Raw genomic sequence first — 24060 nt, 5'->3', positions numbered from 1 at the left:
CCTAGCTCAAGGGTACGACAGTACATCTGATTAGATTTGAACTAGCATCACTCTTGTATCAAGTCTCGATCCTAATTCAATATACAATTCAATATGTCTTAAAATGTATACATTAATTCATAATTTCACATATACATGAATACAAACATTTATACATTTATGCTTTAACAACAGTATCACAACTACTGTTGTTACTGCTACTGAGAGGAAGAGGATGATGAGGAGGAAGAAGAATAAGAAGAATTATTGACATAGCTGCAAGCAGTGATCCCTGTGGTCTAGCCACAACACAGTCATTGACGTTGACTGATGACCCACATGTGAAAATAAAGTCTCTGAACAAGTTAAAAATTCTGCCAAAAATCAAAGTTGTACATCACGCCAAAGGAAATCAGAGAGCTGATTGGCTTCTGCCAACCATGCTTATTGAACCAGCAGGCTGTCTTTCACAGTTTTGTTAGTGACAGTTCTGAGGTGTAGGAAGGGAGAAACGAGGCCTGGCATGAGGACTATGAGTCATTATCATTTTTTAAGCACTGAATGTCTCAGAAATGATGGCTTCTGCTATCAACATAATTCAAGACAAATTTGGCCTTATTCAGAAATATGTACCATACAATTCAAAATAGCTTTTTGTCCAAGTTCCTCAAGTCCAAATTCAGCCATCTTTCAATTAGAAACTTCTCTCACGTAAATTTGTTGAGGACTGGCCTGTTGTATATCATACAAGAAAGCATGGAAAAGAAAAAAAACATCAAAAGCAAAAAGCAGCTGCCTGCAAAAGAAAAACTTAAAACCTGATTTACCCATCAACTCCTTCACCTACATAATAGGATGAATGGTTTGGAGGGATTATTGGTTTGTAAGGGCCCGGATTTAGTTATCGGTTGTAAGGTGACATAATGGAAGGGCCCTATTTTAGAGATTTAGCATAATTTTAAAAGATAACACACTTGTAAAGGCAGAACTCATGCTGGTCTATTCTAGTCTATGCTGCGATAAACATTTTCAAAGGATAAAATGCTGATGCTTGTTCAGAGTAAGCAGTGTGCAGCTTAATACATTGTAAGCAGATCTCCCACTGCTGGAGTCGGCATGCGTCCCATTGTTAAGCGATCCTTATCTCAAATTAGAACAGGAGGCGCTGAGAGCTGATGTCTCTACCTATTGCAGTCAAAAGATTTTTCAGCACATCTCCAAGGGATGCCATCTTATTTCATTTAACGTTTTTATTTATATATTTTTGCAACAGTGGATATCTTTTCTCACCTCACAAAATATGTTTCTCCTAGCAGTCCATGGGAGTAATGGAAACCCTTTTTTGATGATGCAGACACCCTAAAACGGTACTTTTTTTTCAGACATTTTAAAGAAAAAGATTTTCTTACCAGCTGTCAGCTGCTTGAGTAGCACTGCGAAACCTCGTGGTGCACTACACCACGTATTGCACCAGACGATAAAAGATACCCCGTAGACAGAGCAGCGTTTAACCACGTACAGTACAAATGAACACAAATCATGCTGCTTAGAATCACAAAACTAGAGAAAATGTAGGGCAATGATTTGTCCATTTTACTTTTACACTCCATTAATACATTTACCTTTTGTTTATGCCATTGGCTGTATTTGTGCTTGCAGCTACAAAATATCCATTGCTAAATTAGTAGTGGAGAAAGGAAAGTATCACGCCTCATGCAAGAAGTGACTGTCACAAAGAATTTTCTGGAATAGTTTACATGGTCTGCAGAACACTGATACATCAGGAAGGGCCAAAATGTGATGCGTGTGTATCTGCTGGACAGCAGGGAGGCTTTGTTACCCGCCATTACAAAGCTTCTGAAATTATGCCAATCAAGAATGAAGATACGTCACCCCAAGGCTGTCAGGAACTCAAGTTTTCCTCTTTGTCTTGCACAACACAAAGAAATCAAGTGCGCACACAAATACTTATTCTTATCAGGTCAAATGACATGTGTTCATGCACTTATACATAAAATCTCTACACAATGAGAAATAAATTCCCTTAGCAACAGATGTCATACAAACCTACACAGGGACAGAAGAAGAATACTCTTTTGTAATTATTTTTTATATAAACGATATTTTGCATATGAATTATGTGCAGTGCCGTGAACATACATTCTAGGCCTTATTTTTTACAGCCAGTCCAGTATACGGAATTTAGCAAAGCCCTTCGTTTAAAATATATAATTAACTTTTTGATAAACATTATTTTCTGATCACTTGGAGCATGCCATTGGTTTAACTGGCTAAGCAAATATGTTGGCTTTCAGACCGTTGGAAGAGACCACAAACGGCTGTTGACACTGGCATTTATTTGGTCCCAGTCATGCATGCTACAGGATGCTAACTCCCCATGCTCGCTGTGCTCAGACTTTATCCACGGGGCTGTGATTCCTTGTCCTCTGAAAAGCTTCATGCTGCTACATTCTCTCTGACCTGAATGGCCTGCAGTGACCCACCCAGGGTTGTATAAGAAAGAGCAGCACACCCGTGCCAGTGTGTGCAAATACCTGCTGCTCTATTTTGCCCAAGATCATTACGGAACCCTGGGCAAGGTCTGAACAACAGTATTTCATTTTGTGTGTTACAAAGGGCTATTTGTCTGTAAACCCTCATTTCTGTAATGTGGGATGGATGAAGAGCTGTTATATTTGTTTATAGACCACCGTCATAAAACCATACAATCCACAGTCCAAAACACACAGCAGCATTTAACATTCTTTGGGGTATTGTCCTGTTTCAATACATCTTTGCATATCTTTGTGTTGGCAAGCAACCAAAACAAAGAGCCTAGAGAAAAATGTCATTTTATTTTCATTATGCTAGATTTACTAAGAATTGTTGTGGTTCTTATCCATTGCATTTTTAAGAGGATCCTATTATCTAGATATGGAGGTAGATTTGATTTTAAATGAACTTAAACTTGTTGGTGCAATCCCCTAGTAGCCATGATACTGGCATCCTATTGCTCAACTCAGACATTCAGTGCTCCTACAACCAAACTATGAGTTGAAAACACAAATTGTGTTCTAGATTTATTAGTGGACAATTCAGGACAACTATGCGGAAGACGGAGTTTCAAAGCGCCACCGTGGTCGCCCTAGTTGTTCATTTGCCAAGCACCCCCTCCCTACAGTCTCATTTGCAACTACACCCTCCACCCACACTGGATAATAGTGTATGTGGGCATTCATAAAAACATGATTTCACTACTAAAAAATCGTATTCTGTCATAGCAACAAGATAAACCCGACAATAGCCCTAAGATATGCCAATACAGCAGTGAAAACGCTACTCACTGAATAACAAAATAAACTAGACAAAGTTTTAAAAAATGATACCATGTCATTCTACAGTCAATATTTAGGACTAAATATTGAATAAATACACAACCTTACCATTGGTTTTACGCATAGAGATGTCCCTTTTGAGACTGAGTGGTCATATATGCCTGGGTACCTTCCAAAATAGCTGTGCGTAATACCACACCTGTCGTTCACGGCGTTGTCGCCCTTTTTAGTACAGTCTGGCTTGATTTACAATTAATGTATTCAGTAGGTGAGAGTATAAGCATTCTAACGATGTATAACATGTCTAATTTTGCTTTTGGAATAGCGTTTTATAGATCAGCGTAACCGGAATTTTTCTTATCATCCATTCACTTATTCATTCACTCTGTGGTAGCAGTAAAAGACGCTGCACCTAACGAACCGTTGTCAACGATTTTTTTGTAATTTCTTGGAAAATACTATTATTATTGAGGACTTCTTGGCATAGCTAAGCCATGTGTATGCTGATAGACCTATCTGACATCGTTTTCTGAAGCAAAACAGAAGCGGATTGAACTGTATCGTTGATTTACTGTCTCCATCTACTGAACAAATAAAATATAAACAGATAAAATTTCATCATTGCTATGTAAGTATTACTGCTCAAAATATTTCGATTATACATGTTCTTTTTTAAATTGAGTGTCTTTAAATAGGCTAGTGGTATTATATAATGTGGATATTTCACACTGTAATGTAAGCGTTAGTTAGTAGTGTAATAGTTTTTGTGATGCATGCAACAGTGATGACAAGTGTTGGAATACTGCCAAAACGTGGTGGACGGTTGAAAATTGTTTTCGTATTGTCCCATCCCCATACAAGAAAACATATGAGAGTACAGAGTATAGAAATACATTCAAGAGTTAATTATTACACATTTAGGTACTGTACAGCATTGTGTGACTTTTGCATTATTTTAAAATCTGATATTAATGTTTCATCTTAAACCTTCATAAGGGGCTCATTTATATGCTTTTTGGAGAGATTTTGGATATGTTTCTGGACCCCTAGCTATTTTAGACCACTGTACTGACAGAAAGCTTGTAATTACCACTTGAAAATGATGCAACAGTGAGTTTCCGGAGTAAAAACAGTTGATTTGTTGTGAAATACGTGAATTTGTTATGATTTACAGCAATGCATAATTTAGACATTTTGGGTAGATTAGGAGACGCTGGGTACACTGCTTAGTTTTTGCTTCATAGATCTTTAGTAGTTCTACATATCCACAATATACAAGCTTACTGTTGGTTTTACGTGTAGAGATGTCCTTTTTGAGACTGAGTGGTCATATAATTATTATCTTGGACAATCAGTTCGTGAAATATACGCTCATTTGTGACACCTGCGGTACCTTCCAAATTAGCTGTGCGTAATACCACCTTTGTAGTGAAATCTGGCTGGATTGACAATTACTCTATACAATAAGTAACAGAATAAGCTTTCTAACGATGTATAACATTTACATTTTTTAATAGCGTTACAGCTCAGCATAACCGAAGGTTTTGTCTTCGGTTTCTATTACTTTATAATGGACAAAAAGCATTTTCTTCATTTTTGTATTATGAATAATTATATTGTAACCCCATTATCTACAAAACTATATGCAGTTAAGACATGTTCAAAACTTGAAATTAAGAGCATGTTTGTACCAAAAGGACCAAATCCTCTGGTTTTACAGTAATCTCATTCAGTAAACATACAAAACATGCTTTTTCTGAAAAACAACAAAGAAATCCAAAATCGTTTAGTATTTTCTTTATTCTGTAATGATTACATGCACTTTTGATATTGGACAAAACAAGATTTTTTTTCCATTAATAGCCCAGGGTGTATACAATACCAGGATAATGGTTTGGAAGTGGATTGAATTTAGCAGTAAAATTTGACGTGTTTTCCTAATGGTGGCCCAAAACTTCTCCAAATGGCATCAAACATCTCCAAGTTTGAATATTGTGCGTATCTTTTTCCCTAGCCATATCCCACTTCCAGAAACGAATTCTATTGTGGGTTCAAAAATATTCTTTATTTGCCCATTCTCTCTTTTTGGAGAGAAAAGATGTATTTCAGTCAAAAGGTGTCCTTTTGTAGAGCTTCTATGTACAGAACGTGTTCATAATGGTTACTTATCACATACACTAAATTGATCAGAAATAATCAAAGCACTAGGTTTTACCCTGCGGTGTGCTCTGACCTACACCCAGCTGCCAGGCTGCTGTAAGTCAGGCTTGTTAGTGTTAAGTAGGCTGCTGTAATTTGAAGCAAACAGTGGCTGTTTGAAATGGTGGAGGCTCCCAGGACCCCTTTTTTTTAGTTATCAAAGCTTACAAAATAATTTGTGGACAGTTATTGGATTATAAAATACCATAATCATCAGTCTGGCGTGGCAATTTCTGCCCTCTTTTGGGGAAGGTTATTTCTTTTGTTATCTCTAGTTGTTTTACAGATCGAGATTGGGTTTTTTTGCATCAAAGTGAAAGGAATCTAAGGATTACAATGGTATGTGTGATATAGCGCTACACCTTGAATCAATGACTGAAAAGCAATAATTTAAGACAGTGTTATTGTCAGATGCTAGTGTCTAATTTCACAGCCATTGGGCTTTAAGGATTTAAATAAAAATATTGACTCAGTCGAGGTCACGCCTTTTATGGTTCCTTGTGTGGAAGAATGGTTCAATTAAATTTATAACAAACGTGGTGGCTTTCCCATGTCCAATTCATTTAAATTTTTCAGACAAACTTTAAAAATGTGTGCTGGTTGTTTAATTTTTTTGTTTGACTGAACTTAAGTTTTTTTTTTTTCCCTAATCCCCAACAGACAACAAGTCATAGAACACACAAGCATTCATAATCCAAATTATTTGTCTGCCACTGAATATGCCCTTGTTGCTAAGTGACTGTGGTAACTCTGTATTGTGAAAAGGAAGAACATTCACTGAAGCACAGCTTATTACTTTCTTATTTTCATGTCATTGACTTGACAAAATAGTACCATGGTCCATGCAAAGTACAAGTTCATAGAATTATTGTTATTCTCATAGCACCAGACTTAAAGGGGGAAAAATCATATTAAAGTAATACTACGCTGGGGTGGCAGTGTAGTATAATGGGTAAGGAGCTGGTATGGTAACCTAAAGGTCACAGGTTTGATTCCTGTCGTATCGAACCTGCAAGGGGACACTGCCGTTATACCCTTGAACAAGGCACTTAACCTGCATTGCTTCAATATACATCCAGCTGTATAAATGTATGTAATGTAAATGTAATGTAAAAAGTTACATGTAATGTAAAGTTGCAGTCGCTCTGCATAAGAGCGTCAGCTAAATGCCTGTGATGTAATGTAATGTCAACAGCAAGCCATGGTTTGCAGTCAAAAATACAAATGCATGCATTCTCTGTGTTAACAGGTGGTTTAGTAGTGGTAAGGAGCCAGTCAAAGCTCAACAAAAATACATTTTCATTATTATGTTCAAAAAAGTACCGACATCTAACCTTATTATTCACGTGCACACCCAAAATTGTAATAAATAGTGCTTTGTACCCGAAGCTGTACACAAACTCATTACTTTTATACAGACACTTGAAGGGGTACAAACGGCTGATGAAAAATACCTAAGCTGCAGAGAGATCCAGATCCATTTCTCATGGAGCAATGGATTGTGGGATTGCATGCCATTTGGTTTACAGAATTGCTCTCCATTGGGAATGCTGAGTGTTGGAAAAACAATCATGAGCTCACTGTAAATCAGAAGCATGAAGTCACAACAGAATTTTATTTTATTTTTTTTTGCCTCTGCGCTAAAACAAACTTGTGCAAGCTCGAACATCTTGGTTTCTGTGGCTCTGCTGGCTCAAACTTTGAATAATGTAGAATACAGTGCACATGGTGTTCAGTTTTAAAATGTTTAATGTGTTTTTAATGTGATTTCTGTAAACATTTAAAATATATAATATTTGGGACAGATATTTTTTTTTTCTCCTTGATTTGGCTCTACTCCACAATTTTAGATTTGCAGTCAAACAAAAAATGTGGTTAAAGTGAACATTCTTAGCTTTTTATGTTATGGGATGCGTCATTTAATGAAAAGTGTACTCTCAAAATGCAATACATGCCGAATTGTCTAATTTTAAAACAGCGGCCCCATGGCTTCAAAATTCCATTGCTGTTGGGGACTGGAATCGACCAGGCTCATGTCCCCATTTTCACCCTAATAAAAAAACACCCATTCATAAAACTAAAATCCTTTATACCATACTGTAGACACGATCTTGGAGAAAAAAATATATGTAAAAATATTGTTGTTCAGACTAGTTTTTCCGGTGACCAAGCCACCAGGAACGTACACTGGGGCAGCGGGTCATAGCTAGCTGTGGCTATTCGAGCTCCTGGGGATTCGGAATCCGGAGACAGCGCATGTCTACTTTTCATCGTAATTACAAAAAAAACCCATTTCGTAAACCTCAAATGCTTTATACCACACAGTAGATAAGACCCTGGCAAAGATATACATGTAAGAAGCTTGTTGTTAAAATTCCTAGTGACATAGCCACCAGAAGACATGTACACTGGCAGCAGGTTATAGCTGGCTATGGAATACTATTATATCTGCAGGGAATTCAGAATCCAGATGGTTGCGCACATCTCCTTTTCACCGTAATTACCAAAAATACCCATTCGTAAAACTCAGATGCTTTATACCACAATGTAGCTAAGGTCTTGACAAAGAAATACATATAAAAACCTCATTGTTCTATCGAGGGTTAGCTGTCTAGACATGCCAGAAAACATTTTATAGGGCCTCTTCCCCGGCATAACTTGGACGAATCGGAATTGAACAATCGGAATGATGTCAAGACAGGGATTGGCTACATTTTGAATAACATTTCATTTCAGCAAAACAAAATCCCTTCTGGGGTTATTTTGAATAAGACAGGGAGCGCTGGCAGCTGTAACATTTTTAGGACATCTAAATATGTGAATGTATCAATAACAAATAACCAATTAACATTTGAAACATGTCACAATGAGTTTTTCTCTTAGTGAAATGAGTAATAATGCCTTCAGTGTGATTTGGTTTTTTATAATCACCCCACTCATTTTGGTGAAGCGTTAAGTGCAGGCACAAATGCTCGTAAACAGAGTCAAATTTGCGTAGTAATTCCTGATTTCCTAAAGTTCCTAAAGTAACATCGCTGAAATATCAGAGCAATTAAATCGTTTCAAAAATGCACTTATCTACTCCGATTTTGTATATTTCCTTGTTAAATGACCTGTTAAAGTGAGTCTAGATGGCAATTTTGTTTTATGTGTGTGCATGGAACTCCCATTGCGATTACATTGCAGGAAGAACGTTCAACCTCCCTACCAGTAAGTAATCCGTATTATGGTGTTACCCCTAAACCGTATATAAGGACAATACACTGGTCCTCGCAAAGATGCACATCTGGGTCAGCGTGTATGCAAACCACATACATTAGATGCACTGAAATGGGAATATTGATCATAATAAATGACAGTTGACGATAACCAAGGCAGTTAAAGGTAAACATTGTATTTTGCAAAGCAAGACAAATAAAGACAGCTATTCAATAAGAGAAAATAAATACAATCTAACAAATTAAGACAAAGAAAAGGAACAAGAAAGAGATGATTGATGCATGCCCACATTACAAAGTGCTTGTACAAGAAGACTATGGTACCAGGAGAACTGTCAAGCAGTTCTCCTTGAATGTTTCATTGGACTTCCCTTAAATGCAATCCTGAGCAGCAAGTCTTCCACATTACACTGTTCCCTTTGTATGCCCAAATAAGGTCAGGACAGGAACACCCTCCGCATCACAAAGAGGCCCCCCTACTACTTTCCTCCAGGAATACTCTCCCTCCCCTGTACACACAGGGGAACCATTAAAAACCCTAGTGACAGTAATAAGATATTTTGTATGATGGAACGTGACCTTATGCTTTTATCTGTCGCGACTTTTTTCTGTTTGCCACAAACGTTAGCTAACGTTACCTTACAATCTGAAAATTTAGTGCGCCGCAAACAAAAATGACTGCTGACTGGAAAGACTCAGAGAGAACAAAGGTTGCCCATTTCATCCTGAAATGTGAGCGAAAAGTAAAATCATCATATCGAGGGATGACTTCTTCGGGATATCGCTCAATTCTGCTGACCTTTTCATTAGGTGCGTCACACGACAATACAGAGTGTACTCGTATGATATCTGCAATGTCAGGACCACTATCAGTGAAGTCCTCTAATATCATGGAAGCCACTGCGAAAATGACTCTTTGTTTAGTCGCATCCATTTTTATTAAAAATGCGTTTGTGGCGAACTAAATGGAATGTCCATTTAAAATCGTTCAACATTTAACTATTCGCTGCAAACTTAGTTTTCCACGAACGTTTGTCATCTTGAACGCAAGTCTGGTTCCTTCAACCTCTGCACATACTGTCTCTCAGCCCTCTCCCCCCCTGTAGAGGACTCTACTCTTCTCTGCTGTCTCTTCACCTCCTCTGACTCACTATGCCTCATCTCTACCCGGCCCGCTCATCCATCTCTGAAATGGCTCAATGTGCAGGTCGTAGCCAAACTACAAGCTGCTGAAAGGAATTGGAAGAAAACCAAATCCTTGGAGAGAATGGTCAATCTTACTGCTGTTCTCGTGTATGCTTGCCTCTGCTTAGTCTACCATCTTTCACTCAGAAATTCAATCTTCTACTTCTAGCCCATGCAAATTGTTCTTCATATTCTCTTCTCTCCTGTGATGACTTCCAAATCTTTTTCTCATTTTCTTCCTTTCAGTTGAAGCATAGCTACCTACATTAGAGATTAATTAAAAACAAAATGTGTAAATTAAGAGCACATCAAGGCAACATCACAGCCCTGCAGATTACTCTTGTACAACATCAGGAAGATTCAACCATACCTGACCACGCACTCCACCCAGCTACTTGTCCAGGCTATGGTGACCTCTCGTCTTGATTACTGCAACTCCCTCCTCGCAATCCTGCCAGACTGTGTCGTACAGCCACTACAGATGATCCAGAATACTGGATGGTCTTCAACTGGACTGAAATACTACTTGTCTTCAACCTTCCTAGGTTCCCTCATGTCACTCCCATGCCACTGGCTACCAGTCGCCACCAGGATCAGGTTCAAATTCCTGACACTCGCCTACAATGCAGCCAACGGGACAGCCCCCACCAACCTACAAGACATGATTCAATTCTACACGCCAGCTCGACCACTCCACTCTGCAGCCGGGAGACTCGCACCCCCTGCCATTCGGGTGAATGGTTCTCACTCCTCCCTATCACGGAGCTTCTCCGCCCTGGCTCCCCAGGGGTGGAACAAACTCCCTGTTCCTCTACAAACCACTCAGTCACTGCCCATCTTCTGCCGTAGTCTGAAGACGCATCTTTTCAGACTGTAAATGGACTAATTATCACTACTCTGCAGGGCACTCCCAATCTAGGATCACTTATCACTTTTACTCTTCCTCCTTGTTCCTGTAGCACAGTGGTCTCAAACTCAGTGCCATGGAGGGCCGTGTGTATGCTGGTTTTTATTCCAGTCCCAGACCTTGATTATATCATTAGCTCAATAATTTGCTGAATTAGAGCTGTAGGTCTGCACATAATGCATTATAAAGTGAAATGTGTTATTTGTGTTGTCTAAATAACAACCGTTGCTTATATTCTGTGCTTTAATGCAGTTAAATGCATATGGCTGCATGCGTAATTGAAATCAATTAAGGCAGCATTAATCAGTTGGAATTAAAACCTGCATACACAAGGCCCTCTGTGGCAATGAGTTTGAGACCACTGCTGTAGCACTTTCATGTTACACATGTACCTCCATCCAGCACTTATATTGCACTTGTAACGTTAACTTGATGTGGAGCTCGTTGCCATACCTCTTAGTTTTACTTAACATGACTTTCTGACCTAGTTTATGCTTCCTGTGTGAACTGGACTTATTGTGTTTATGGCTATGAATAACTGTACAAAATGAGTATTGTACCTTATCAGACCTGTGTTTTGGAGTTGTTCCAATGACCTTTGGCATGCACTTATTGTACGTCGCTTTGGCTAAAAGTGTCTGCCAAATGAATGTAATGTAATGTAAATATTACATATGATTAAGCAAGGGCCTTATAGTGTAGAAAAGCCTGGAGAATCATTTGATCATGCTTGTTTGACCAGCAAAACCTCCCCTTGGTGGGCCTTAAGCAACTACATTCCTCGGATGTTAAGATCAATATTCAATTTGGTCAATGCAAAAAGTCACATCAAAATATAGAAATTCTGCTTTGAAAAATGTAATAGCCAGTCATTATCTTCATTAGGTAACACACAGTTTGCCCATTGTTACATGCCCGTGCTTTAATTAATCCCCTGCTTGTGATCTGTGATTCTCTCTCTACCTGTGCTCTACCTTAACAAGCTGCTAATTACCTGATTGGCGTCACCTGCCTGTGGCCCTACAAAGCCTGCTGCAGCTGAATGGGAGAAGATTTTGGTGGACCAGTTTTGTGTGGCTGGACCTGTAGACTTGTGCTTTTTGTTCCGGTTATTTCTTTGTCTTATGTGCAGCGCTTGAACGATGAATATCCTTTTTCTTTTACGCACACGTTTTGGTTGGGTTTTAGGTCAGAGTGGGAAATCTGTGAAAGACTCGCCATTTCTTCTTTTCATCGGGAGAAAGATGACTATTTGTTGCAGATTAGGGTTAGTAGTATTCTGCAGGCTGTGCCCCTCACAGAAAATACTCATTTTAGCAGGAGTAATTATTTCAATGCATGTAGTTATTTAAAAATAATAGAGGAATCCATCAACTGAGTTTGTGAATGTTGCATTATAAAGTATCCAGAAAATTCAGAGGCTGTAGAAACATTAAGCCATGTATACCAAAGCTATACCAAAGTGCAAAGAAATTTTGCAATGAACAATAACCCTATCGTAGTATCAGCAGACCATTTCGTTAAAAGCAGCTGAAATTAATAGTGGAACCATGGAAGCCATTTTTGTCAGTTAAACATATTACTGATTGCAAAAACAACGCCTTTTCTTTTGATGAGAACTTCTTTCCACTGAAATTAAGCAATCATAACTCGTCTCTTCATTTTCAGATTTTACTATGAAATCAGTCTTTGAAATCACTCTGAATTATTCAAAATAAATGTATCTCTTTAAAATATTCCTTGAAAACAAAATGCCTTTCTCAGACACAAGTCATAAATTGCTCATGAGATGTGAGTATCTAGACATTTTATGCAATACCCCTTTTGCCAAACAAGAGAAGAGTAAAGAGAAATGCAAACAATGTTTTCCCCTTGCTATACTGCCTCATGGCATACTCTATAAAATATTTAACTAAAACACAAATAGTCTCAAAACTGCAACTTCTTGTATTTGCCTACTGCCTTAAAGTGAACTTGTCCTCCCATATCTGCAACATCGTTGGTTTGCTGACTGAGGGTAACACATTTCCCTGCATTACAGATGATTCACAATTTAACAAATGTATTCCATTGTATGCTATTCTAGACACAGCAAGGGTGACCGAGTTTTCATTACAGAATTACAAACTGAAGAATGTACTATACACATCCTCTATTACTGGGTTTATTCCTGCTTCTGTTTTTTTTTTTGTAGTCTGCTTTCAAGTCCAGCACAGTTCACAGGCTCACAAGTAATTCCTGTCTAAAGCTTCAATAGAAAAACAAAACTTCTGTGTTAGCAAGATCTAATTTTAAATGAGGTTTACATTTCAAAGCCAGTAAAAGCTTTTCTAGAATAACACCAGGCTACCTTTGACATACAGACACACCTTTATTTGCTGGGAACATCTGTCTACCACTAGATAAAGCTTCAAATAAAGACAAATCATTTATATTCTTTGAACCATTGATGAATGTGGGGTTATTTGAGGCTCTGAGGCTTCACGTAAAACATGGCAGCTTTAATCCAACAATTCCCCCGTCTGCCGAAGTACAAAAAGGTTTATACGTGTGCTTTTAAGCAGGTCAGATCACAGAATAGATGCCTGTTCTGAGTGCTGAATATTGACAGAGCTTGCCAATAAAAACTTTGGTTTTGGTCCACCTTATCCTCAGGCACAATTTTTTGTTTCTTTCACAGCTATATTTTTTGGTCAACATAATTTTACTGAGGGTCTTTTTTAAAAGTCTATCCTTGAAATGGCTCTTCTATGATTCATGATCTTGAGATCAAAGATGTTGGAGGTCGACAGGTGTGCTACATAAATGTTTAATCAGACGTATCAGGTTAAATTTATATTTGAAATATTTGGGCATATGGCTTGGAAGCATTGTAATTGTAATTTTATGTTTCTGCCATTTTGTTATCCCCATCTCTTCCCCAATGCCATTGCCACTTAGACATTTTTAACTTAGCAATTTATCTTTCAGGAGTTAGGTCCTTCCGTTATGTTAGAATCTGAACTCAGTTGTTCTGAATAAACCTGACCAAACTCACTACACGTATTGTTAAACATCGTCCAGTAACCTTCGGTGAGGTGCGTGGGCAACTGCGGTTGTTATGAAATTGCCTGTCACAGTCACAAGAGCAGAATGCTGTTTAAAAGAATGAATCTTTTTTTTAATCAAAATGAATCAATGACTACCTGAGGAGCAGCACTGGGCAAGAGAGACCGGCTATAGGTTACTTTCTATCAAGTGCGTCAGAGCTCGGGAGCTGAATTTGAAGGAGATGCTGATGCTTTTGTAGATAATAGATGTGCTTTTCAAGGGGATTTGTGTTGGGTTCCTGATGGTGCCCGCAGCCTGTTATAGTTTGAATTGGGCTGCCACCTTGTGCCTTACTAGTTATTATTTTTTTATATAGCAAAGTCACTGTGCTAAACTGTGAACCTTGATCATAAAACGAAAATACGGATAACCGTAACCCTCATGAGTTATTTAAAGACACCGTTCATATTTTAAGACTCCGGTCCACTGAGCTACTTACCACAAATGATGTGATGAATTGGGGACTCAAGCTCTCCTAACTTCTGTATGCACAGCTCACTCTCTGTTTGCCATTAGCTTTTTTTAGCCAAATAACACTGATTTAATGGCGGCTGATAATCACCACTTGCCAGCTATTTAACAAAGATACTATTATAAAAGTAAACTTAAACACTTTGCCGTACATATTTATGCAAGCAAATAAACATCTTAATAAATAAAAATCTAATATTTTAATCAAATGTGACAGTATAATCAAAAAACATTTTTTTCTTTAGTTTTGGACCACCTTTGTACCTTTAGTGCAAAATACAGACTGTCAAATGTCCTGCGTTCCCAACACACAGCATTCCATGGGTAGTGAGAGCACTGGTATTGTAGATTGTTCCCAATCTTTGCACATTGCCTCCTGTAGCTTTTGAGATTTCGAGGAGAGCAAAATGTGTCAAGGTTATAACATTTGGATTTTATTGTAAGGTGATTGTTTGTAGCTAGCTAGAATGGTTAAACTTTATGCAGATCATGGCTGTAGCAATACTTGCTACCTAGCTAGCTGGCAGGCTACTCCGAGCCCAGTAATGAGTTGGGAAATATAAATTAATAACGTGCATTGTAATTGAGCCTGTGTGCCAAATTATGCTTCTTTTTTTTGGCTTTTTAGACTGATGTATTGTGTAGGCCTAAGCAAGCTATTGGCCTAGCTAGTTGTGATGTTTGTTTCGTTGGCCATTTTGTCCATGTTTCCACCAGCCTGCAGCTGAGCATTGTCCGGGCTGGGCCGGGTTCATGTTTCTGATGGCTACCTTAACCTACTTTCCCAATCGACTAACTTGTACGACCCAACACATTGTCTACTGTAAAATATCTAGGCCGAATGGTGCAGTGTGTGCACATGTTTGCGTGCAGCTGAGAGTGAGAGGGAGCCTGTATAAATCCTTGCACTGGGGCCCGTCATAGCTAGCTTCTGCCACTGCTATGAGCCTTTTTTTAAATCGTACCCCCAGTAACGTTTTTGTTGTTCCAGAGTTTTAATTCGCTACAGTACAATGATGACACGCAAACAAACCAAATGCATTATCTTAAAAAAAGCTTTCTTGAGAGCGTGACATGTCATTTTATACTTTTCATTGAATGTATGTGCTTTCTCTTAGAATCTCGCAAAGCTACCAAAGGCTGTGAAAACATTATGATCAAAAAAACAACTCAAATGTTAGACCATTATGTGGTCGATGCGCCCTCTGAGTCTGCTATTAACCTGATTGGGCATGTGCATAAAATGAAATGGAAAAGGCTATGAGTTAATGATCTCAATTTTTTTTTTAAATTCACAAAACAATGCAGGTCTGTAAACTGTGCAGCACACTGTGCCTTGAATAAAAAGTTTCCCCCCAAAATCTGTTTGCCTCCCTCCCCCTCACCTCAGGCAACTACCTGACATGGTAGTTCACATAGCTTGGCTTTAATTACATAATAAATTAATTGATTAATTAACCATATTGATGTAATACTGTCTTACCACACACTGTACTGGAGAGCATGTGGCACCATCTGCATTGTGACCTGAAGAAGGTCACCAGTGTACGTAAGTGTAAGAAGGAACAAATCTCAGTGAGTCATAGATGATCAAGCATTCTACACACAAGGTCCCTTTATTGTAGAAATGTTTCTTTCAGTATTGTATCTCTGCCAGTGACAGGCTCAACAACCAGCCATTCACTCAAACAACATACAAGGCATATTCAGAATGTTTCTGTACAGAATTCTAAAGCGTATACTTATTCATCCAGATATAACCCCAACAATTGACTGTGGTTTTGTCATTTCTTTCAGTGTTTCCACTTGTTGATACTAGCGGTATTATGTTCTGGGTAAAAGCACAATCTGTCTTTGGCCATACATTTCATATCGCAGGCCTGGAGATGTTGAGAGACATGGAAAATATACTATAGAAATTATTTTAATAATGAATAAATAGAATCAACCAAAAGAACACATTTCTTCAATTATTGTTACAGATATTCACACCCCTGTGTGTTGTGCTTTGTGCATTCTTCTTGTGCTTTGTGCGTTCTTCTTTTGCAAAGAAAACATTTCTGAGTTATGTATAATGTTATCATATTAGAAAACACACTGGAACATATTCCACCAAACAAAACTTTCACAAACCTTCATATCTGTTAGTGGACTACCCTCTTCCATTCAAACAATACATTTGACATTTTGTTGCCAGCTAACCATATCTTGGTTGGTTTTGGTGTTTGCGTGAGATCTATGGCTCACTTAAAGATCAGTTTTTTTCAGAGGATCAGAGGTTGAGCTCCCTGGCAGAGGTAGCCTGGTTTCTGGCCAAAATGCGTACTTGGTGGAGTTCAGGCCAGTAGATGCAACAAAAAAATTCCACAACTTCAAAAACCCTCCACCATCAACATCCTTCTACCAATGCCACACTCACTGTTCTTGTGTGGCCAAGAAGCTTAATTTTGGTCTCCTCTGACCATAACGCCTGATTTCAAGTGTTAAAGTACCTTGTAGCAAAATCCAGCAAAAATTTTCATGGAGGTAGTATCTGATGGAAGATTTGGAGACATTGTGTCCCCAATATTCAACCAAGTTTTGTAGACCTCCAGCTGTGGCCCTTGCATTTTTATTTCCTCTCAAACTGTTTGTCTCATTGTATGTGTTAGGTGTCCACACACTTTTGGACATGTAATGCAAAAATTTGGAGCACAGTACTGGAGACTGCATTCATCTCCCCTTTCAGCTTTATGGACAAACTGAAAACAAAACTGTCAGTGTCCCTTCCTCATCCACTCTCAAAAAATATACTTATTTAAGAACAATTAAGGTTAGAATGAGGTGCTGTGTCCTTTCTTCACTCCCAGCAAGTAAAGTTTGTTCAACATTTAATTGCAAGAGCACACTTGCTATTTGTCATACATCTACAGACTCTCTCACACTCATTATGATGTTACAGTATTGTAATTGAACGTTCAATATTCAACAGTTTTGTTTTTTTATGTTAGAAAGGTGGCTTGATTTACATAAAATTCACTGTGGGGAACAGCTACAGATTATTTGAGTTTTAAATGGAATGTTCTCTATGGTAATCGACTTTTGTTGAGTGGCTGCAAAACAGACTGTGAAAAAATGAGGCAGACTAGTGTGGGTGTGTGGTAGCTTGGGTTACCCAACAATAATTAATTTAAATTACCACACACACACACACACACACAGGCGTGTGGGGAAATGGTGTCAAATGCAATCTATTAGCAGTCTAATGCCACTGGCAAGACTGTTTCTCAATCTACACATCTGTTGGGTAATGAATAAAATTGTATTTATGTCCATAAATAAAATTTTTAAAAATCACAACAATATGATGAATGTATTTACTCAAGAAGCACTTTGTCTCTCATCCAATGCAAACTGTTAGAAGCCTTTTTTCCCTCGATAATAATATGAGTGGAGAACTTTAAAATCTGATCAAACTGAAATAGCTTACTCACGAAATCTGCATCTCCGTTCTTTATCAGTTTTTTCTGAAATATGTTGGCAAATGAGTCACTGTTTCCTGCTGGACTGTCTCGGATGCCTACATGGCTCCCCTGTAGAAGTGTGTGTGTGTTTTCTTGCTATTGGGGAAATCATCTTCGGGGAGCTTGTTTGTTTTTTTTTTTGTTTTTTTTCTGCAGGCTCCTCATTTGCCTTTGCGCTCACCTGACGATCCTCAGACAATTATCCTAATTATCCCCAACCAGCTAAGCGGCAGTACTGGCACGTTGCCTTCCCCCACTCTGCCCCAGCGGCACCCCACCCCCCTTTTTACGCCCGGCGTCGGCAAACACAAACTTTCAGGGCAAATTTGGCGTCTCTTTGCTCAGCACAAGGTGTTTTTTCAGGGGGAGGTGCTGGCTGACAGCGAGCAGCTCCTGCGCTTGTGGGAAGTTTTGTGAAACGATCCCCTGGAGGGGCATCCCCACTGTCTGTACTGCTTTGCCACTGATACCCCAGATCAATAATCTCAGAAAATGTGTATGTATATATATTTTTTTTTTTTTTCTGTCTGTATGTAGAACTGGCTGTGAATACTTGATAAAACAAAAGCGCACATCAAAGTGAAAATGCCCTCTTAGATCACTTAGAGTGCAAGCACAGTTTACTGAAGCATCTGTACCCTGTCTGACATGTAACACCTGGCATTTTAGGATAACAGTCTAAAAAGGAATCAGAGGAAAAAACATCAGAGAGAGAGGGGAGAGAGGGAGGGAGGGAGGCAAAGACAGTTACATTACCTGGAAATATGAGCAGAGCAAACACCCACGACAAGATGAGGAAGCAGACAGGATTATACATTCTTCAAGATGTTCAATTGAGGATTTTGTTTTTGTTGGATATTTCCCCCCTCTTATTTTTTTTCCAACAGGGATATAATGCTCTCCTATTTTTTCCTTTCTTTTATTTGATTAATGTAGTCTTGTTTTCCTCCCCTGGTGCTCTTCTCTGTGAAGGTGAGTTAAATCCACCGCAGGTTGAAGCAGAAGAGAGACTGAGTTCTCATTGATTATTCTACACTTACACTGACACAGGAATACGCAGCAATCTGGAGGCAAAAGACAGGCCCGCCCCCTTCACCTCGCCATTGGCTCACAGCCTCGTCTGTCAAACTGGGAACAGGCACTCTGCTGTTCAGTCTAGCTGTGCCACTTTGGGCAAGTGCTGCGATGAGACTAGACTGGCTGTAGGAAAATAACTGAAATGAAAGTAAATAATTTTCCTATTTCTGTACTGCAAAGCCACATAAAAGACCCTTTGAGTTATTCAAATATTTCCTTTACTAGAATAATTTTGATTTAATGGACAATAAGTGGGACATTTGCATCTAAATAGGATGTAAATGTGTGTATTTTCAAGGATATAAGCCATACTCGTGTATCGTGTGTATAGGCTACAGCAGTCTCATCATGGCACAGCCTTACACTATGGGCTCTATATTCTGGAATCAATGTCGCAGGGTGCATGGGCAATGGCAATGGCGCGGCGTATGGGTGCACTGGGGCGTGGCCACTGAATTTAGGTGTTTTCGTGAATACAGGCGAGGAACGCACAGCTCGAAGCATGTGGCGCAGGTTCAAAAATAGGCTGGATTATGATGAGTATATTATCAGCGAATGTGTTGCAGTTGAATTCAATAATAGCCAATCAAATTACCTCTTTTCACTCCCTTTAATACGCACAAAACAGAGGTCTGCACGTGTCATGAATACCATATTGGTTTTTCATGGAAACATTTTTTAGAACAAATGTAGGAATTACATAAGAAAAGTTGCGTGAATTTGGCCCAATGTGTGCATGATCACAGCCTATTCAAAGGTTAATCCATGGTTTTCATGATCATATGCTGTCCAATTTGACTTTGATATAACTCCCACAGGAAAAATGCATACTTTGCATTTGTTCTTTTTTAAAAAATAATTTTGATTCCTGTATTTATTTATTAGGTAACGGGCATATCTCTAACTCAGTTACATTGACATCTGCTCTAGATAGCTAGCTCTTATCTGGCAAACAAAGGAGGTATATTGACTAGCATGTCTGAAGTGCATGTTTCTCTTGGACAATCTGTAATATTTTGTTTGAAGTTACCTTCTGTAATCAAGTTAGTTATTGATGGCGTAATCTCATATCAATGTTTCAGTGCCAGTGGAAAACGTAATACCTACATATTTTCATTTATTCACACAAATTTATGCAAATGCACATTTGAATGCTTGATTATTCAAAATGTTTTTTATAATCTTATGCATAATATTGCTAGGTTAAATCATTTGTTAGCGGTTGTCTATTTTGTAATTTAAATATACAAATAAACCAGTTTCTGTATCAGCTATTTCAGTATATGGTGAACTCATAATATTATAATATTCTACACACTCAAAAAAAAAAAGAATCAGATTTACTTACAACCACTGTCCAGAATTTTTTTTTTATGCGATACTATCAAGTATTGGCCAGTGAACTGATTCCAAGTTTAGTTCACAATTTTACAGTAGACATTATCTTGTGAAACAAATGCATTATTAGAGTGACAGAATGGCATACTGCCAATTTCCGTGGTCTATGCAAAGTATGCATTTTTCCTGTGGGATTTATATCAAAGTCAAATTGGACAGCATATGATCATGAAAACCATGGATTAACCTTTGAATAGGCCGTGATCATGCACACATTGGGCCAAATTCACGCAACTTTTCTTATGTAATTCCTACATTTGTTCTAAAAAATGTTCCTATGAAAAACCAATATGGTATTCATGACACACACAAAACAGAGATCTGCACGTATCTGTGTAATTAGCGTAAGGAAACTGCCATGAACAAATACAGATAAGAGAAAAAAAATTATGAATGTTCTTGTAAACATTTTTACACTCTGTTTACGATCAAATGTGATTGTACACGTTTCAAGAATGAGACCCATTGCATGGGAAAGCCGTGAAATTAGCAACCCACCCTATGCTGTGCTGCGATTTACGCTTTAGACCTGGTCTGAGCAGGTGAACATCTGGACCGGAAAATTGCAATGAGCTGCACCAGAACTGCAGTCCACATCAGCACATGATGAGTCAGGAAATTAACAAACAAGCTTGGGTTCGTCAAAATCCATGAGGAAGATACCACTTTGCCAGTGTGATGGCTCACAACACACCATGTGCTGGCCGTAAAATAGAACCCTAAAACTCTATTTCAATACAGCAAGGAATGCATCACTAGCTTATTTATGACTAGTCGACAAGAAACAAATATTTTAGACATTGAATGGAAGATATTAAATTATTAAATAAAATGATGAAATTAAAACATGAATTTTACCCAGAATGCCTGTGCCCTGCAAACTGAATACAAACTACATACACTACAGAAATGTAAATGAAATTATACTATTGTACTTATGTAGCCCTAGGATCAGTAGATTCAAAAGGATCCCATAACACTGAAGATCCGGCAGGCTATTGCACAGTAGGTATGATGTCTTTTTCAGCGCAAGTGTCTTTACTATGAAGCTAAATCCACCGCTGCTCTGTGAGGCCAAAAAACTCAGTTGTGTCTTATCTTACCATAACACCCGCTTCTAATCAAAGTTCAAGTGCCTCCCAATCATCTGTGTCTATTGCTTTCATGTCAGAACTTTGAAAGCATAGACGGTTTGTTTTTTGAGGGGGGGGGGGGGGTTAATTTTTTTTTAAACTTCAACAGCACATGATCTTGTTGCTGCCCTTTTTTCTGCTTTTTTGGATCACTTTACATTTTTTGCTCTTATTTCAACCTTTCATTCTTTTCCCCCATTGCCCCTGGCTCCAAAAATACATTCACATTGTATTCCTCATATTGAACATCGCTTCCTCATACTCTGTTGCAAAGTGCATAAAAATATACTGTTTCGTTTATTTTTGTTGATTAATGTGTACATAAAATAGAGCATTTACGGTTTTAATAAGAATTTATTTTCCACCAACCTTTTATTGTACAGAAAATTGCTTGTAAAGTTTTCTAACAAAGTTAATGTGAAACAAATATTAATCTATTGAACATTCAAAGTAAGCAATGCAATTGAACAAAATAATTTGCACATTCCCTAATAAGCATTCATGCATTCTGGCAACTCTTCACACCAATCAACCCCTTTGCATTTGTCATTGAATCCACCTGAAATAAGCAATGTGATCAGGAAGAAAGGAAACAAAGGGCATGTGGTTTGAAAAAACAAAAACTGAGTGGCCAGGTGGTAGTTCTATTAAAACAGAGGTCAGAGCAGTGAGGGGGGGGGGGGGCACCGGGGATACAAGCGGGGAAAGCCATCGATCGTCTGGAGCTGGATTGTGAGAGTTGCAGGAGAGGACTTGTTAAAAGGGATTTTGAATATCAACCACTGCAGCAGTGGGAGGTGGAGGCCACCGTCTAAGCATAAGGGAAAGACCAAGGAGGAAGCATTGAAGAGCGACTGGACAAACAAGGAAAACAATCTTTAAACAAACAACTGTGGATTACCATTTGCTGGTTTTGTGATGGACTAGACATAACAAGGACTGAGCAGATGGCAGCAATGAAAGACATGACAGTGATGGAGGAAACAAAGAGGGTTGAAGCAGAGGATTCCATAGAGCAGCCCTTCTTCTCTTCCGAGGACTGAGCCGAGCTGAGTACCGGATGAGCATGAGAGGACAATCAAAGGGGCACAAAGACCTTGTGTGGAGACAGCGCGAAAGTGCCAGATTGGAGGAATGAACACACTGATGCTCAGGAACATTTTCGAGGGTCGATGCAGTGACGACTCTTAGCGAAGAAGTGGAGAGGATGCAGTTAAATGCTACTGCACAAGTTTGTGTGGTGGGAAGCATGAGAGAGAGTACGAAATGAGAAATAACGGTGAATAAGACGTAGCAAACATGTCAGGGAACATAGAAGACATGAGCTATGATGGAGAAGCCTCCAGATGCTGTATACTGGTGAACCCCCAACCCTGATGCTGGAGAGCCACACGATGTGACAGTTTTCTTTGTTACTCAGGACTTAGTTTATCAATGAAAGCAATTTCTTACACAGATAAGTCATCTCATCTGATTTTATGGGTCTAAACTTTTCGCTGATTTTAGGTAGAAAACAAACAGTGGGGACACCTGCTGTACTGCCTTGTTGGTTGGAGGGGGAAGGGGAAGAAATATTTAAAGAAAAATGGGGAGTGTGCAAATGTGCTGTGGAGAGATGGGGAAAATGTTGACTATGAAAATGGAGATGAAAGTGCAAAAATTGAGGAAGGAAAGTCAAAGTCATGAAGAAAGTCAGTCTGTCGGCCAAGTGGCAGGTGAATAAAATACCGAGGAGGCAAAGAGGCAGTGTTCATGCTTTGAAACCGAAAGGAAGGTTAAGACTGAAGGGCAAGAGGGAGAATAAGCTGGAAGTCAGCCAAGAAGTAGAGAGGCAGCAACAGACCAGTTCAACCATGACACCCAGGGACACATGGAAAGAACACTGACATACACACTGTAGAGTGATGGTGTTGCTGAGAGAGAGAGAAGGTACAAACTGTAGGAACATGCACCAGACACTACGTTTCCGAAAGTATGTGGACACCCCTTAAAAATGAGTGATTTTGCCTATATCAGCCACACCCATTGACTTAAAAAGTGCATAAAATCAAGCATACAGCCATGCCATCTCCATTGAGAAACATTGGTAGTAGAATGGGTACTGAGCTCAGTGACTTTCAATGTGGCACTGTCATAGGATGCCTACGTTACACCATTCCAACGAGTCAGTTCACCAAATTTCTGCCCTGCTCGAGCTGCCCCAGTCAACTAAGTGCTGTTATTGTGAAGTGGAAATGTATAGGAGCAACAATAGCTCAGGTGCAAATCAATAAGCCACACAAGCTCACAGAGCGGGACTGCTGAGTGCTGAAGTGCGTAGTGCGTAAAAATGCTATCCTTGGTCACAACACTCAGTAGAGTTCCAAACTACCTCAGGAAACAACATTAGCACAAGAAATGTTTGCCAAGAGCTTCAGGAAATGGGTTTCCATAGTCGAGCAGCCGTACACAGGCCTAAGATCACCGCGCGCAATGCCAAGCGTCGGCTAGAATGGGGTAAAGCACACCACCATTGGACTCTGTGGAAACCACAATGGTCTGGGGCTGTTCAATTCCAGCGACGGG

At 39.0% G+C, this 24060-nt stretch overlaps 1 protein-coding gene across 1 annotated transcript in view; it reads right to left on the bottom strand.

Annotated features, from left to right (window-relative positions):
* LOC118210340 (opioid-binding protein/cell adhesion molecule-like) overlaps nucleotides 1-18946 on the bottom strand; it is a 296370-nt gene extending 277424 nt beyond the window's left edge. Inside the window, exon 1 of the mRNA XM_035386445.1 lies at nucleotides 18644-18946. Coding sequence (XP_035242336.1) covers nucleotides 18644-18704 — 61 coding nt within the window. The 5' untranslated portion in view covers nucleotides 18705-18946. The remainder of the gene's footprint in view (nucleotides 1-18643) is intronic.
* Nucleotides 18947-24060: the final 5114 nt, after the last annotated feature.

The sequence above is a fragment of the Anguilla anguilla genome, chromosome 12, assembly GCF_013347855.1.
Source record: "Anguilla anguilla isolate fAngAng1 chromosome 12, fAngAng1.pri, whole genome shotgun sequence".
In the NCBI taxonomy this organism is placed as follows: Eukaryota; Metazoa; Chordata; class Actinopteri; order Anguilliformes; family Anguillidae; genus Anguilla; species Anguilla anguilla.
The sequence above is the reverse complement of the archived record's forward strand: the minus strand, read 5'-3'. Positions and strand labels throughout refer to the sequence as shown.